The sequence below is a fragment of the Triticum dicoccoides genome, chromosome 3B (genome assembly GCF_002162155.2).
Source record: "Triticum dicoccoides isolate Atlit2015 ecotype Zavitan chromosome 3B, WEW_v2.0, whole genome shotgun sequence".
Lineage (NCBI taxonomy): Eukaryota > Viridiplantae > Streptophyta > Magnoliopsida > Poales > Poaceae > Triticum > Triticum dicoccoides.
In genome coordinates this window covers 742,131,704-742,149,824 of record NC_041385.1, presented here as the reverse complement: position 1 = coordinate 742,149,824, position 18,121 = coordinate 742,131,704, and the positions used below count along the sequence as shown (strand labels likewise).

The 18,121-nt window shown below is 45.1% G+C and overlaps 1 protein-coding gene across 1 annotated transcript in view; it reads left to right on the top strand.

Moving 5' to 3' along the window:
* Positions 1 to 11,811: 11,811 nt before the first annotated feature.
* LOC119278199 (MADS-box transcription factor 51-like) overlaps positions 11,812 to 18,121 on the top strand; it is a 32,881-nt gene continuing 26,571 nt past the window's right edge. Inside the window, exon 1 of the mRNA XM_037559552.1 lies at positions 11,812 to 12,241. Coding sequence (XP_037415449.1) covers positions 12,057 to 12,241 — 185 coding nt within the window. The 5' untranslated portion in view covers positions 11,812 to 12,056. The remainder of the gene's footprint in view (positions 12,242 to 18,121) is intronic.

Here is an 18,121-nt window from a genome sequence, read left to right as displayed (position 1 = left end):
CTATTTATTTCTGAGTAGTTTTTTTTGCTGTATTTAGTTTCTTTGTGAATATTTTTGCTTTATATAATTTTTTTATTTTTTTATTATTTATTTTCTTCTATTTATTTTTGAGTATTTTTTTATATAGTTTTTTCTTTTCTGCTTTGTTTCTTTTTTTCTATTTATTTCTGAGTAGTTTTTTTTGTTGTATTTAGTTTTTTTGTGAACATTTTTGCTTTATAATTTTTTTTATTTTCTGCATTATTTATTTTCTTCTATTTATTTTTGAGTAATTTTTTATATAGTTTTCTCTTTTTAGCCCTGCCACAACCTCTTTAGTACCGGTTCGTGCTAGGGGAGCAAATGATGTCAGAAAGGGTTGAAAATTGATGACGTGGCTTAAAATGGTGCGTACTGAATGCAAAAAAGTCTGGAGTTGTAATAAGTTTAAAAAATGAAGTGTCAGTGTAACAGATGAGTTTTTGTCCGAAACCGGCCCTGATACTTCGAAAGAGATTGTCCAGTTTGTACACGAAGTGCATCCAGTTTTTGCCGTAACACAAGAAGTCCGGAGTTCTAATAAGTTATTAAAAATAAAAAAGGCGCAATGCTCGTTAACTAGCTTCAAGCCTTTCGGAATAGTGTAGACTACACTGCACATAGTTCCGTGCAATCTATTCTATTCCGAAAGGCTTGAAGCAAAGCAACCTGCGGGTGAGCATTGCGCCTCTCCTTCATCGTCTCTGCACTCACGGCTTATAAACCACTCCTACTGCCTCTCTCCTCGTGAGGTGGGACTAAAAATCAGCTTAATAAGAAACTCTAGTACCTGTTCATGCCATGAACCGGTACTAAAGGTGTTCGTGGGGCCCACAGCCTGACACAGCCTCATTAGTACCGGTTCATGCCACGAACCGGTACTAATTGTTTCCCACGAACCGGTACTAATGATGTCCGCCCGCCTAGCCATTGGAACCGGCACTAATGGACACATTAGTGCCGACTCAAATTCAAACCGGCACTAATGTGCTTCACATTTGACCCTTTTTCTACTAGTGCTCTCTTAGAAATGGTAAGTTGGAAGTGTAGGTTTGTTCTGATGGATCTATCCACGAATGAAGAGGAGGTGGAGGGGTATATATAGCCTCCACACCAAATCTAACCGTTACACACAATTTACCAATCTCGATGGGACCGAATCAACAAACTCGGTCACACCGATTCAGTAAACAATGTGACCGTTAGGAATTTTGGTGGGACCGAAATGCAACTCGGTGGGACCGATATGGTTAGGGTTAGGGCATAACGTAATCTCGGTGAGACCGATTACACAAACTTGGTGAGACCGAATTTGGTAATTAGCTAACCAGAGAGTTGGTCAGGCAAACTCGGTGGGACCGATTACTCAAACTCGGTGGGGCCGATTTTGGTAATAAGTTAACCAGGGAGTTTGCATTGTAATCTCGGTAGTACCGATTGCTCAAACTCGGTAAGACGGATTTTGATAATGGACATACATAGAGAGATTACAATCCCATCTCGGTGAGACCGAGATACCTATCGGTGAGACCGATTTGCCTAGGGTTTGTGGCAGTGGCTATGACATCTAAACTCGGTGGTGCCAGATAGAAAGAATCGGTAGGGACAAGTTTGACTTTAGGTTTAGGACATATGTGGATGTGGGAAAGTAGCTGAGGGTTTTTGGAGCATATCACTAAGCACTGTGGAGCAAGAAACTCATTAAGCAACACCTCATCCCTTCTTGATAGTATTGGCTTTTCCTATAGACTCAATGTGATCTTGGATCACTAAAATATAAAATGCAGAGTCTTGATCTTGAACTTGAGCCAATCCTTTGTCCTTAGCATCTTGAAGGGATTCCACATCCTTTAGTCCATGCCACTCCATTGTTGAACTTATCTGAAACATACTAGATAAAAGTGTTAGTCCAACAAGAGATATGTTGACATTAATTACCAAAACCACCCAGGGAGCACTTGTGCTTTTAATCTCCCCCTTTTTGGTAATTGATGGCAACATACATCAAAGCTTTAGATAAAGATAAAGAGAATAGTAAGCAAAGCTTTGGAAAGACATGCAACAAGCATAGGCTACCCCTACATGTATGCAATCATGTGAATATGGAAGCATGTGAATGCATGAACATGACAGAGTATGCAATGTGTTACATGTATCTTGGCCATATGCATCAAAGCAAAGAATATTAAAAAATACCTTCATGCTCATGAGTCCTTCTTGCAAACAGTATGTACATCGGCAAGAATTCCTCATACACATGATTGTGATGCATATACTTACCTTGTGGTCTTGAGTTGGCTTAGGATGGAATGAACCTGTGTAAACAAGGTTAGGTAACACAAATACACCTACTAGCCAGAGCAAATAGAAGAAACCACAAGAATACCAAGACTGGGATGACATGTAGAGAGTGAGTACCAAGTACCACATTGAATTAGACATGTCCCCAAAGGTAAAGATATTCAATGAATTTAAATGATTTCTTTCCCTTAGATGTCTTGCTCCCCCTGAATCTAGCATGGGATACTGGGAGAAGATAGGGAACAGAAAATCAGAGCTGAAAGGAACAAATGAACAGAGCTAATGCAAATAAGCACATAAGAACATGTCTTTCCCCTCAAGAAGACATGTGGCATCTCTCCTCTTGAACACCAAGCATCTGGAATCCTTAAGAATTACTCTCTTCTTGAGTATTCTCGCCCCCTGGAGATCTCTCTCTCCCCCTGTGGAAGTGATACTCTCTAAGTGATAAGCTTTGATGTGATCTCTCTCTCCCCCTTTGACATCAATTTCCAAGAAGGGCCTTCTGGAATTTGTCATGAATGGGTTTGGTCCTTGAGTCACAGTACAAAGCACTGATAAAAATGTGATGCTTGTAGAGGACAAGATTCATTGAGTGGAGCCGGATCATAAGTAAAGATGAATAAGTGGCAAAATATTTTTCCTGTAGTGAAATCGGTAGCAGTGAGTGGTATGCTTCGGTTGCACCGAGAGCATTCGGTTGGGCCGAAAACAACAAATCGGTGAGACTGAGTTCATCGCAGAGAAAACACTTGTCACCTCAGCTCACTAGACTAGTAATATCTCACAATAATTTGCAAGGAATTAACTGAATGATATGCAACGAATTGGATGCAGGAAATGCAGAACAAAAAGAAAAGAAAGAAATCTAGATGAAGTTTGGGGAAATAAATATGCATGAGACAAATGCAAGAGCACAGAAAAGAACATGAGAGAACTTCATCTAGAATTGGTCGGCGACAAAGTCACCTATGTTAGAGTATATTGACTTAGGAGTCAAGTGAGATCACTTGATCATAGGTCATACTCATCGTTTAAGCTCAAAATGGGGTTACCATTTTTTGTTTAAGCATATTGATGTATTCACATCTTGTCGAGTTGCTTTGACTCATGTCTCGGAGTAAAGCTTCTCTAAGATGGAATAACATACCTTGGGTGGTGGTGTTGATCATGTAGTTGAACTTGCGTGGGTTGCTCAAGGTTGATGTAGCTCATCAAGAGTTGGGAGCACAACTTGGAATTTGAGTTCATCTTCCTACATGGGTTAGTTCTTGCAAGGAAGAGCACTTGTGTGTCCAAAATAACAATTATGAATTTCAACATGGAATTTGTCAAAGGATATGTTCGAATGGTTCCGTGCTTCCTTGTCTTCAACCACCATAGTGTAGAGACTTGGTGATGTAAAGATTGCTCAAGATGTGAGTAGGTTACAATCTCATGGAATTTGATTCAACCAAGTACCTACATGGGTTAGATAACATGCAAGATGCAAATATGTCCAACACATAAGATTATCATCATAAGAGAAATATCAAGGATTAGTCATAAGCTCATGTCTTGCATGTATCGAATGGAGTTTCTACTCCAAGTTTGAAGCATCAATGATGTTCAATTCTCCTCTCAACCTGCAAAACACTTTCTCATCAAGAGGTTTAGTGAAAATATCCGCTAATTGCTTTTCAGTGCGAACATGCTTAAGTTTAATGTCACCCTTAGCAACATGATCTCGAATGAAATGATGATGAACTTCAATATGCTTAGTTCAAGAATGTTGCACAGGATTATGAGCAATTTTGATAGCACTTTAATTGTCACAAAGTAATGGAGCATGTTTCACATATATCCCATAATCTTTAAGAGTTTGGGTCATCCAAAGTAATTGAGCACAACATGAACCAGCGGCAATGTATTCCGCTTCTGCGGTGGATAAGGATACCGAGTTTTGTTACTTGGAAGATCAAGACATAAGAGATCTACCAAGAAATTGACAAGTACCCGAAGTGGACTTTCTATCAACTTTGTCTCCAGCATAGTCCGAGTCGGAGTAGCCAACAAGATTGAAAGAGGCCCTCTTAGGATACCAAATGCCAAAATTTGGTGTATGGATTAAGTATCTCACTATCCTTTTCACGGCCTTAAGATGACATTCTTTAGGAGCAGCTTGATATCTTGCACACATGCACACACTTAGCATAATATCGGGACGTGAAGCACATATATATAACAATGAACCAATCATAGAGCGATAAACCTTTTGATCAACCGGTTCACTGTCTTTGGTCAAATCAAGATGTCCACTAGTAGGCATGGGTGTAGGCATACCTTTGCATTCCTGCATATTGAACTTCTTGAATAAGTCCTTAGTGTACTTTGTTTGAGAGACAAAAGTACCTTCCTTAGTTTGCTTGATTTGCAATCCAAGAAAGAATTTGAGTTCACTCATCATTGACATCTCAAACTTCTCCGACATTAGCTTTCCAAACTTCTCACTAAAATGAGGGTTAGTTGATCCAAATATAATATCATCAACATAAATTTGGCATACAAATAATTCTCCATTAACCCTTTTAGTAAAAAGTGTAGAATCAATTTTCCCAATTTCAAATCCTTTTTCAAGAAGAAACATAGTTAAGCATTTGTACCAAGCTCTAGGAGCTTGTTTAAGACCATAAAGAGCTTTGCGAAGTTTATAGACATGATTGGGTTTCTTAGGATTGATAAAGCCGGGAGGTTGTTTAACATAAACTTCCTCCTTTATTTCACCATTTAGAAAAGCACTTTTAATGTCCATTTGGTAGGTGATATCATGGTGATTAGCATGGGCAAGTAAGATGTGAATGGACTGAAGTCTAGCAACGAGAGCATAAGTCTCACCATAGTCCATACCTTCGACTTATGTGTAGCCTTGGGCAACGAGACGTGCTTTGTTGCGAACTACTTGTCCATCTTCATCTTGCTTGTTGCGAAACACCCATTTGGTACCGATGATGTTGTGGTTATTGTCGGGCTTCTCAACCAATGTCCAAACTTGATTTCTCTCAAAGTTGTGTAGCTCTTCATGCATAGCATTTGTCCAATCCGGATCTTCCAATGCTTCTTCAACCTTCATAGGTTCAATTCTAGAGATGAATGAATAGTTTCCACAAAAGTTAGCTAAACGAGTTTTAGAGCGAGTAATTCTCCCAGTTTGGATATCATTGTAGATTTGCTCGACGGGATGGTCTTTAGAAATTCTTGCTTGAACTCGTGAAAGCTTTTGCTTGGGTCTTGGTTGAACATCTTCTTCATCTTGTTCTTCTTCTTCTTGGCCCTTCATTATTGGCGTTGTCATTCTCTTGTCATGGTGGAGAAGGAGGTTGTTGACGTTCTTGATGTACTTCCTCGTTTTCTTCATCTTGGTGTGTCCCACTTGTGGATGCTTTCGTATCAACTCTCGGTTCACCTTGTTGTGAAGTAGAAGCTTCCACTTGGACTGACGAGGTACTCTCCTTCACCTCCGTTGAACGAACCTTGCCAATAGACAAGTCTTGGATTGCTTCCGAGGGGTCTTTATCTCCTACATCAATTGGCAATTGCTCTACTTGCGAGCCATTAGATTCATCAAACTTCACAACTACCGTTTCTTCAACCTTTCGGGTGAAATTGTTGTAGACACGGTAAGTGTGAGAGTTTGAGCCATAACCAAGTAGAAAACCTTCATGAGACTTAGGAGCAAATTTAGAACGACGATGCTTATCAAGAATGTAGCACTTTGAGCCAAATACTCGAAAGTATCCAACTTGGGGTTTGTTACCGGTGAGGAGCTCGTATGCCGTCTTGCCGAGTAGCTTGTGATGATACAAGCAATTTGTTGCATGACAAGCTGTCTCAACCGCTTCTGCCCAAAAGTGCTTCAGCGTCTTGTACTCATCAAGCATCGTTCTCGCCATTTCGATGAGCGTCCGGTTCTTCCTCTCAACAACTCCATTTTGTTGAGGTGTGTACGTAGCCAAGAACTCATGTGAAATCCCTTCCTCGTCAAGAAAGGTGTCCACATTTGCGTTCTTGAACTCCGTTCCATTGTCGCTGCGAACCTTCTTGATCTTCACTTCAAATTGATTTTGAGCCTTCCTGGCAAAGTTTTTGAAGATCTTTTGGACCTGCGATTTGTCATCGAGAAAGAACACCCACATAAATCTTGGAAAATCGTCAACTATAACTAGACCAAAAGAATTTCCACCGAGACTTTTGTAAGCGTTGGGACCAAGGAGATCCATGTGAAGTAGCTCAAGTGGCCTCCTTGTGGTCATGATGTTCTTCACGGGATGCCTTCCTCCAACCCATTTACCTGCTTGACAAGCACTGCAAAGTCTATCCTTATCAAATATGACATCGTTAACACCAAGGATATGATTCCCTTTAATAAGCTTGTCAAGATTTCTCATGCCAACGTGACCTAGTCGTCTATGCCATAACCAACCTTTTGAGGATTTAGCAATGAAGCAAGTTCTAGGTTGAGCCTTTTTAGTGAAGTCAACAATGTAAAGATCACCTCTACGTATACCGGTAAAGACCATTTTATGATTGTCTCTACGAAACACTTGGCAATCTACTTCAGTAAATAGGACATTGAAACCAAAGTCAGCAAGTCTAGATACTGAAAGTAAGTTGTAGCCAAGAGATTCAACGAGCATAACATTCTGAATGGATCTATCATGTGATATGGCCACCTTACCAAGGCCAATCACCTTACTCTTTGAGTTATCACCGAAAGTGACATACTTTCGAGGACCATCATTTTCAGCAAGCTCACGAAACATGTCTTTATCTCCGGTCATGTGATCGGTACATCCACTGTCAAGGACCCATTCCTTTCCTCCTGCCATATATCCCCAAAGATTTGCCATAAGACCAAAGTGTCTCATCACATCATCAAGATCAAAGTCATCATCATCATCCTCATCATAGTATCCATGTTCAACATCGTCATGTGGTGGATCAATTCCTAGTGAGAGTGATTCATTAGTATGAGTTTGACAATAATCTCCTCTATGAATTCTAGTAGCTTCGGAAATAATATCGCTAATAATTCCAACATTTCCTTTGGCACGCATAAGATTTGTAAGTTCAAATAGACAGTTGCCAAACATAGGATCATTGGAATTCATCTTACTCAAGGCAATAGACTTATGAAGAATTTCATCCAGATTTTTCAAGGAATAATTAGGAAATTGTTCCTCAAGAAATTTCCATATAGTGTAGGCACACTCAAGAGTAGGCAGATTTCTAATCAAGTTTCTAGGCAAGCCTCTAGTGATAAGATTAACAGTTCTAACATTCCTAATCATGTCAATAGACTCATTAAGGGTAGGATGCATAGGATCAACATAAGGTGCACAAGGACTAGCAATGTACTTGTTCAAATGATATTGATTGAAAATCATAAGCATCTCATTTTTCCACTCATGAAAATACTCTCCATCAAGTATAGGCACTCTATGTATAAGACTCCCCAAAGTAGACTCATCCATCTTCCTCCAATGGTGATTAAACCAAAGCAATGGAGACCAATGCTCTGATACCACTTGTAGGACCTTGAGAAGAAGTGCGAGTAAGTCTAGAGGGGGGTGATTAGACTACTTGACCAAATAAAAATTAAGCCTTTTCCCAATTTTAGTTTTTGGCAGATTTTAGCAATCTTAGCACAAGTCAAGCAATCTTCACACAATTCAAGCAAGCATGCAAAGAGTTTATGAGCAGGGGAAAGTAAAGCATGCAACTTGCAAGAATGTAAAGGGAAGGGTTTGGAGATTTCAAACGCAATTGGAGACACAGATGTTTTTGTCGTGGTTCCGATAGGTGGTGCTATCGTACATCCACGTTGATGGAGACTTCTACCCACGAAGGGTAACGATTGCGCGAGTCCACGGAGGGCTCCAGCCAAGAAGGGTCCACGAAGAAGCAACCTTGTCTATCCCATCATGGCCGTCGCCCACGAAGGACTTGCCTCACTAGCGGTAGATCTTCACGAAGTAGGCGATCTCCTTGCCCTTACAAATTCCTTGGTTCAACTCCACAATCTTGTCGGAGGCTCCCAAGTGACACCTAGCCAATCTAGGAGACACCACTCTCCAAGAAGTAACAAATGGTGTGTTGGTGATGAACTCCTTGCTCTTGTGCTTCAAATGATAGTCTCCCCAACACTCAACTCTCTCTCATAGGATTTGGAGCTGGTGGAAAGAAGATTTGAGTGGAAAGCAACTTGGGGAAGGCTAGAGATCAAGATTCATATGGTAGGAATGGAATATCTTGGCCTCAACACATGAGTAGGTAGTTCTCTCCCAGAAATGGTAAGTTGGAAGTGTAGGTTTGTTCTGATGGCTCTCTCCACGAATGAAGAGGAGGTGGAGGGGTATATATAGCCTCCACACAAAATCTAACTGTTACACACAATTTACCAATCTCGGTGGGACCGAATCAACAAACTTGGTCAGACCGATTCAGTAAACAATGTGATCGTTAGGAATTTCGGTGGGACCGAAATGCAACTCGGTGGGACCGATATGGTTAGGGTTAGGGCATAACGTAATCTCGGTGAGACCGATTACACAAACTCGGTGAGACCGAATTTGGTAATTAGCTAACCAGAGAGTTGGTCAGGCAAACTCGGTGGGACCGATTACTCAAACTCGGTGGGACCAATTTTGGTAATAATTTAACCAGGGAGTTTGCATTGTAATCTCGGTAGTACCGATTGCTCAAACTCGGTAAGACGGATTTTGATAATGGACATACATAGAGAGATTACAATCCCATCTCGGTGAGACCGAGATCCCTATCGGTGAGACCGATTTGCCTAGGGTTTGTGGCAGTGGCTATGACATCTAAACTCGGTGGTGCCGGATAGAAAGAATCGATGGGGCCAAGTTTGACTTTAGGTTTAGGACATATGTGGATGTGGGAAAGTAGTTGAGGGTTTTTGGAGCATATCACTAAGCACTGTGGAGCAAGAAACTCATTAAGCAACACCTCATCCCTTCTTGATAGTATTGGCTTTTCCTATAGACTCAATGTGATCTTGGATCACTAAAATATAAAATGCAGAGTCTTGATCTTGAAGCTTGAGCCAATCCTTTGTCCTTAGCATCTTGAAGGGATTCCACATCCTTTAGTCCATGCCACTCCATTGTTGAACTTATCTGAAATATACTAGATAAAAGTGTTAGTCCAACAAGAGATATGTTGACATTAATTACCAAAACCACCCAGGGAGCACTTGTGCTTTCACATAGCCTAACCAGTCGGACCCAAGAGGGTCCGACTTCTGGCAGGCAGTCCGATCCTCCCTCGAGGCCCGTGCGCAATTAACCAGACGAGACACGGTGAGGCTACAGTGATCTACCACTAGACGGCGGGACTGTAGCCACGCCCCTTCCCCGACCAAGCATGCGTCATTAGCATTGCGACTATAGTAATCAGCCACCGACCAGACCCGCCAGCGGCGAAGGCGGCCTGTCGTCTTCGTACCAGACCAGTCGGCGGGCCCCAGCAGCCGGCGGAGAAGCCGGCGACCAGAGACACTGACCGCCGGGCCCTACACCCGGCCAGCTTACCATTGTACCCCTGGGGGGTAGGCCTATATAAACCCCCCAGGGAACCCATGCAAAGGGCTCCCAACCTGTTAGAACTAGACTCATACATAGAGGGAGAAGGGAGCAAGCCTTGCCTTCTTCTACCTCTAGCATACAACTCGAGGAGCACATTTGTACTCACTAGTGCCTTAGTGATCATGCGGAGACCCCGCAGAGCAGGACTAGGGGTGTTATCTCCTAGGAGAGCCCCAAACCTGGGTAAAGTGCGCCCTTGTTCGTGTCTACGCCTCATCCCGCTTCCAGGTACCGGCGACGTTCTACTCGCTCCCACCATGATAAGCCATCATTTGGCATATGTCGCACCCAACCCCCGACAGACAGTCGTGTTAGTACCTTCTGTTGCACAAGCGTGTTGTGAGCATTAAGCATCTTGTTTGCATCGTGAGAATAGATTTTCTACGCAATCAGCTCGCCCTCAAACCTACTGCCACCCCATCTCTCATTTTAAAATAAAAACAACACAAATGCACACACAGGCTTCACCATGGGAGCGGCGTGCCACCGCGCCTCTGCGTGCTAGTATTATTAGAAGATCACGTGCAAAGCTTGGAGCTCTATTTCAGTGTCTATGGTAAAAAAGGAACATGGGTATAATAAAACCCTAAGAATATTAATTTGGAAAACAATTTAGTTTTGGAGGTTTGACATTTTTGTCACTTATTTCAGAATACAGAGTGAAGTGACGCATCAGGACATGATAGTTGCAAAATAAAATAACAATTAATTATTCTGGTTAGGGTATTACCCAGGGATGTTACAACAGAGTTGTGAGCGCGGGCCGGGGCGGTACGTGCGGTGACGGTCAGCATCACGCTACGAACGGGCACAACCGGTGTTTTTTTTTTTTTTGAGGGTGGCACAACCGGTGGTGCAACGACACCGGTCAACGCTATGATTCAGAGCGACAGCATTGCCGAAGTCTTGTGCTACCACGGCGAGTCTCAGGTCAGACATGAGTTCGGAGAGGACGTGCATGCGCGAGGGGGTGACAAGAGAAAGACGACGACCGAGTCTCACACGCAATCCAACGGTCGAGGAAGGGACGGGTCAATCAACCAACGGTGAATAGGATTTCGAGTCGCGATATGAAGTACAGGCAAATTTCTCCTGCCTCGCTATCAACACAGCAAGGCAAATTCGCCATGCTTTCCGTCGCACTCGCAACCAGCGACAACGCTGAAAGAAAAGAAAAGGCTGATGACCACGCGAGCCACAACAAATCCTTGCCCTCCGCTGTATCCTTATCCTCGCGAATTTTAACTACTTTCGGCTAATTGGGCCTCACCAGGATCAGTGCAGATATTTTGGCAGGCAGGCACCGTACGTCCTAGCTGGAGCCCTCCGCGGCCACACACTCCAGCCTGGCTCGGAGCACTGCAACTGCAAGCAGCGAGTCACTGTGTCTTTTACAGCGTGGAGCCGGGTGGATGAGGACGGGAACAGTCAGCAGCTGGTCGTGCAGCAGTGGATATGTACCGCGCGTCCCTGTTTCAAAGCCCAACGGCCAGGTTCATCCCCCGCATTCCTAATCGGGAGTTTTACTAAGGTTACCTGGCCCGGTGTGTGCGCTGCGCTCTCCATTTCATTGATTGAATGATGAGTTTTATATAAGACAAAGAGCGTCTATTGGATCTCTAGACCCACCTTTCAGCGTCTTTTTTCCGCTTGACACACACACCACCCACATGAGTGGAGTGGATTCAAAAGTGGGACAAGTGTATATTCCTCGGTCATCGCATTATTATATTATACAGAGTAGGAAAATAATCAGCCAGTCATACCACGTGAAGGAACTGAATAAATGTTACTGTGTGCGCGTAGGCGTAGCAAAAAGCCCCAGGGGATACCGACGTTCTCGATTCCCGTTGGTGGGGACATGCAGCTGATTGGATTGGGAGCACAGGATAAAAAGGTCCACGAGAGCGCTGTCCCCCCGTATGAGATGTACAGCGATCAGTCGAGCACATTTTGACCCCCCGGTGCCGGACCCGAGTCAGAGTTCCCCTCCCCGCCTCGCACCGCCCCGTCACACTCCGTTACCCCTAACAATCACCAAGATACAAAAACAGAGCGAGAGACGAGCGGCGGCCGGAGGAGACTGGTGGGATGGCGCGGCGCGGGCGTGTGGAGCTGCGGCGGATCGAGGACCGGACGAGCCGGCAGGTGCGATTCTCCAAACGCCGCGCGGGGCTCTTCAAGAAGGCGTTCGAGCTCGCGGTCCTCTGCGACGCCGAGGTCGCGCTGCTTGTCTTCTCCCCCGCCGGGAAGCTCTACGAGTACTCCACCTCCAGGTGCATGCCCTCCCCTCGCCGCCACGCACTTATTTACCTGCTCAAATTACTTACTCCTCTGCACTCATTTACGCCATGCTAGTGCTCCAATCCGCCCGACAGAATCCGCGACGTGCGCTCGGTAGATTTGCTCCGATTTCAATCTGTTTTCCCCTTAGCCTCCCGTAGTAGCATAGCGGACGGCTCACGGCTGCTCTGCGCGCGCACGCCAGATGCTCGAGACAATCTCCCGCAGGCTTTCCACCTTGCACGAACCTGCTTAGCATCTTGGCTTCTTATATGTGCACTGCTAGTATTGGCACCACCACCTCGCATGAGCATGAGCAGAGCAGGGGCAGGTGTTCTGCTTTTGCTTCGTTCGAGAGAAAAGCGTGGCCTTGTACTGCTCCCGGGAAGCTTCTCTAATGGCGTGGACCGCGTGCTCGTATTCTTCCGCCTAGGACACTTGGTCTGTTTCGTTTTGTTGGCTCCTGCATGGTGAACCAACGCATGCCGCCCTCATGGTGATTACGATTTTTTTGTTTGTGCGTCCTCCTTGACAGGAGACGAAATTCGCGGTCGCCAGATGCCGAGAGTGGAAGCACCGGAAGTTAACGTCGGGCCTATACTGTTGAGTTTAACATGAAAATCATTACTGGAAGTAAACAGCCAACAATTTTATTCTTTAATAGAATCACCGAGTACAAGGTACATGCTTATGCGCACACACTCTGAAAACATTGATTGAAGACCGTAGTTGTGATATATTAGCACAGTCATGTCATCGTGAGTTAGTAATATTAATTACTTCTATAATACTCCCTCCGTTCCCGAATATTTGTCTTTCTAGAAATTTCAACAAGCGACTACATACCGAGCAAAATGAGTGAATCTACACTTTAAAATATGTTTGCATACATCCGTATGTTGTGTCCATTTGAAATGCCTAGAAAGACAAATATTTTGGAACGGAGGGAGTAGTTGGACGTTGGTTTGGTGAACATGGTTTCACACGCACTCCTTAGTTATTTCTAACCAATCCCCTAAAAGTTAGTGGAGTAAAAATTTACTCCACTAACTGTAGCCGCACCTATCCGATCCCCTATAGTTTAGCAGAGTAAAATCATATTTGTGGCCGTTTTGTATACTAACCGCACAAACACAATCTCTACACAATACATATCTTAGAATCATTCAAATTAAAGCATGGATAGCAATAATCGTCATACACAAAGTTTCATCACCGCGTCTTTCAAATTTAAACATGTGAAGTTCACCCAAAAGACATCACTTCAAACACAATGTTTGATTCAAAATCACCACAAACATAGCATGTATATGTTGTGGATCGAGCCAATCTTTGGCAATGCACCACCACCCTCTCGGCCACCACCACTCAAACGACGTCTTCGGCAAAGAAATCAACCTCAACATCCTCTCGGCCACCATCACCACCACCCCCTTGGCCACCACCAACATTCCGAAGAGAGGCCAAGATTTCTCCATGAGTTGAGATCGTCAAGGCCAATGATGGCCGAGGACTCCAACGATGCGAGGAATTCGGCCGCGTTCATCTCCGCTCTACAATGTCAAAGCAAGCATTATAAACAATCACTACCGATCACGAACAATCACTATCGAATACCAACGGGATGCGAGGTTTTATTTTTACCTTGTTGACATTTCATCGAGCACTTGGCGGCGCGCTTTTTGTTGTCGGCTATGGCCGCCGCTCGCACCGGAGCAGACACCGTAGGGGCAGCCAGAGTTGTCGCACGAGGCGTAGGCTTTGGACGAGGCGCCGCCGCGGTCTTCTTCATCTTCTTCTTGGCGGCCGCCTCGGTGAGCACCGCCGCCGCCGTCCTCGGCTTTTGAGCCTGTTTGCCTCCGATAGGTGCAGCGGGAGGGCGGCGTGCCGTTGTCGGAGACGCCATGGCCACCCCAGACACCATTCGCGCGTTTGGAGGTGGAGCTTGGACCTGGTGGTTCTTTATCATTCCCAAGCTTTTTTCCGACACTGGCGGCAGCGCGTGGGTGGTTTTCGGCGAAAAGCCGGCGTCGGTGGCCGGCGGGGTGAGGGGGGTGGCTATCCATTTCGGTCGGCTCGGAGGTCATCGGTCGCAGTGGCGGGGGCGGGAGGCAGTACAGCGTGGGAGGGCGAGAGGGAGTTTTACTCGGCCGCTGCACGATGGAGTATATTTAGGGAAATCTTTGGGGGAATAGGGAGTTGGAGTAAATAATATACTCCGTTAACGTTTTTAGGGGATTGGCTAGGTCCGCCGTAAGGGAGTAAACCAAAAAAATTGCTCCCTCATGTTCGTATTGGGGATTGGTTAGAAATGCCCTTATGAAAGTAAATTCAGAAAAAAATATTAGATTTTTTTCTTCAAAAAATCTGTTCTTTTGTAAATTACATAGTCGACCCATATAGTCATGTATGAAGTTTCACGAAGAAATGGCATCCATGGTGTTCCAGGCAAAAATGAGAAAAGCGAAGCTATATAAAAAAGCATTATTTGATGAATAGTAAGGTCGTGTCGACGACGGGCTCGCCAATACCGGAGATCATGGAGATCCCTTATCTTGTTTGGACAGTGGCTAAAACACTCCATACATCTTCAAACCAAGACACAAAGTTTTTAACCCAAGTCCAGGCCACAAAGTTTTTTCTCTATCTATGTATCATAGGTTACAAGATGAACTCTCTCTCTCTCTGAGTAATGGAAAGGTACTCTTCTTTTCCTAGCTACTCTTCTCCAAAGTTGTGAACCTTCAAAGTTTTTTCTCTATCTATGTATCATAGGTTACAAGATGAACTCTCTCTCTCTCTCTGAGTAATGGAAAGGTACTCTTCTTTTCCTAGCTACTCTTCTCCAAAGTTGTGAACCTTTTGCACGACTTTGGTCCTCCCCTTATATAGGGCCTTGGGGCACCACAATAGCTTGCTGCAAACCATCCCACAAACAATCATTGGCAACCCAGCCTGCATGGCCCACGCGGGTCCATCAGAGGATAGGGCAGTGGCATTGACGAACTGAGCCCCTCCAGCTGTACACAATTTGTCATGTCCCGCTTGCAAGCAGCCGAAGAGACATGCTACGTCCAACGGGTTGATAGTCAAAAAGGCGACTTGCAACTGTCAAGCCCTTGATGTGCAGTAGGCTATGTCACCTCGGTTTGAAGAACCGGCTTACTGTTCAGAATCATCAAACCTATAAACCATACGTTATCATAGGCTTGAAGGAATAGCTATTAATGTGCATGTCGACGCCTCTGGTATCGCGGAGAACCCGAGAGAAGCGATCAAGCATATGCTTGATCAACTTGCGGGCCCCTCAAACGACCCCCGGATGATGATCTATAGACCTTGTGGCAACCAATGCCTTGGTGCTTGAGAGGGCCCTGACATTGTTTTTTATCTTTCTTTAAGTTTTAGACATGGAGCTAGGCCCCCTCCAGCGGGCCCGGAGGGATCTAGACTGGAGGAAGGGCCTTTTTCTTTGATGGGCCAGCTCAAACATCAGCCCTTGATTATGGAAGTGGAGGTGCCGCTTTGGTTCCCGCGTGTCGTGAAAACGGAAACATCCTTTCATCTACGCCAGCTCACCGCTCGCAAAAGCCGAGGCGTCATGTGGATTCTCGTGCGTGTAGTAAGCCATCGTGTGGCGGCCCAATTGCGGGAGTGGTGGGAATCGTGTTATGCTCTTAATTGCAAAAACATAATCCTAGCTCCAGGACTATAAGAAGGTTTCCCCCTTGTGTAGACCCAACATCCTTTCCTCTTTCTCCTAATCCTAGGTTGCTTGGCTTTATCGCCCCGGCTTCATGCCGCTCCAGTAGCCGCCAGCGTCTGCCGCATGTCCCTCTGCCACCTCTCCCTCCTAGCTAAATTTTAGGCTATACAACTTCTTGTTGGCACAGCCCGACGTGCTGACAGGCATGGAGGTGTTGCAGATGTCTCTGTAATTGGGGAGAGCGGTTCGGATTCGGGACACCCCATTTTCTTGGAGCAAGACGATGCACTAAGTATAGACAACGTGCGCCCGCGCTTATGCCCATCCACAACTAGGGTGTTCTTGAGCCAGGAGATTGAAGCGCTTCGGAAGCAGATCAAGGCCAAGCTGAAGCTTCTGGCACCACTAATTGTCGTCGAGACCAAGTTGGAGGAGCACGCCAAGACGGGACCGTTGGAGCCCTCGGTGCCCTCATGGGAGATCTTCTGTTGAGCATTGCAGGAGACAAAATCCCTGGACCCGAGGCAAGCCGCTCATTGGGCGTGCATCTATGGCGCCTTGCCGAACGATGCATCTCTGCCTTAGCCAGACCCTTCTGCTCTTCCGTCGGAGCCAGGCCCATCCATCGAGCTAAGGCTCTAAGAGGAAGGAAGCCTGAGCCTTGAGAATTGACAAGGTCTGGAGTGGCTGAGGGAGTCGTCGGCGACACGACTTCACCTTTTCGTTCTTTCTATTTGTTTTGGGGTCAGAGCACATCTTGTTGGTGTGGAAGTCCAGAGTCATGTGCGAGTGTTACTATTCGATTACCCGTCTGCGGGTCTTCATGGAGACCCTGCAAACACCTTTTTGTTAAGAACTTCTCCTTCGATAGATGTGTACTTTGTGTTACCTGGATGCTTGCCTCATCACTTGGTGCTTGGCCAATTGTCAAGTTTCAAGGGTTAGTACATGTTTTAGACGCGAGGTCGACACTCGTCTTTATGATGAAAACTTAAATCTCCCCAACTAACAAACAAAATGCACACCACTCTCCCGAACACGAGCATACTAAGCGACAAGGGGTCGGGATACAAAAAGACAATGACAAAAATATTAAACATCAAGGTCAAGCCAAGAGAAGCTCGGGACGTTCATGTTACCATAATTTTACATGAACACACAGGAGCCCCCGAGCGTAGTGCTCGGGGGAAACTAGGCACCGAGCACAACTCAGCTTTTTATGGGAATAATTCGCGTGGACGTTCGATATTCCACACATTTGGAACTGGTACACCTTCTTCTATTTCCAGTCGGCCGCAACCTAGTCGCGAAAGGCTAGTCACAAAGGGCCCTCTCACATGGGCGAGAACTTATTCTTCCCTTCTCGCATCTGGGCGAGACGGAGGACGAGATCCACCACTTCGAGTGCTCAGGATCGAACACGACGTTGATGCTAGCATCGGAGTCCTTGCTAGTAACAGGTTGTGAGAACAATGGTTAGGCATCAGAGCTCGTTCAAGAGATTGTCATTGTCAATCCTCCTTTGTTGATGCTCGTCTTCCACATAGGCTTTGACGGAAGCTAATCCAAAAGTGAGCTCAGACGGGAGGACCACCTCTGCTCCATAGATGAGGGCGAAAGGTGTTTCACCCGAAAATCTATTTGAGGCCATCCATATTGACCATAATGTTGAAGAGAGCTCGTCGACCCATTGCATGCCATTTTTCTTAAGTTTGTTGAAATCCGAGTTTTGAGACCTTTCAAAATCGGAGCATCGGCTCGCTATGCTTGCCCATTGTTGCGTGGATGAGCGAGAGAAGCAAAGCACAACTTGATTCTGAGCTTCTCGCGGTACTCGTTGAATGCGGCATTAGTGAATTGAGTGCCATTATCAGCGATGATTTGGTTGGGAACCCGAAGCAACACATGATTCCTCAGAAGAATTTGATTGTTGTGTTTGCAGTGAGCTTGAGGATGGAAACAACTTTAGTCCATTTGGTGAATTTATTAACGACAATGTAAAGGTACATGTAGGCCCCGACTGCTCGGGGGAAGGGTCAAGATATCCAATTCTCAGACAATGAATACCATGAGAGGGGGATGTTTTGAAGGGCCTGAGTTGGTTGATGAATTTGCTTTGCATGGAATTGACATGCCTCACAGCTTTAAACCAGCTCGATGGCGTCCT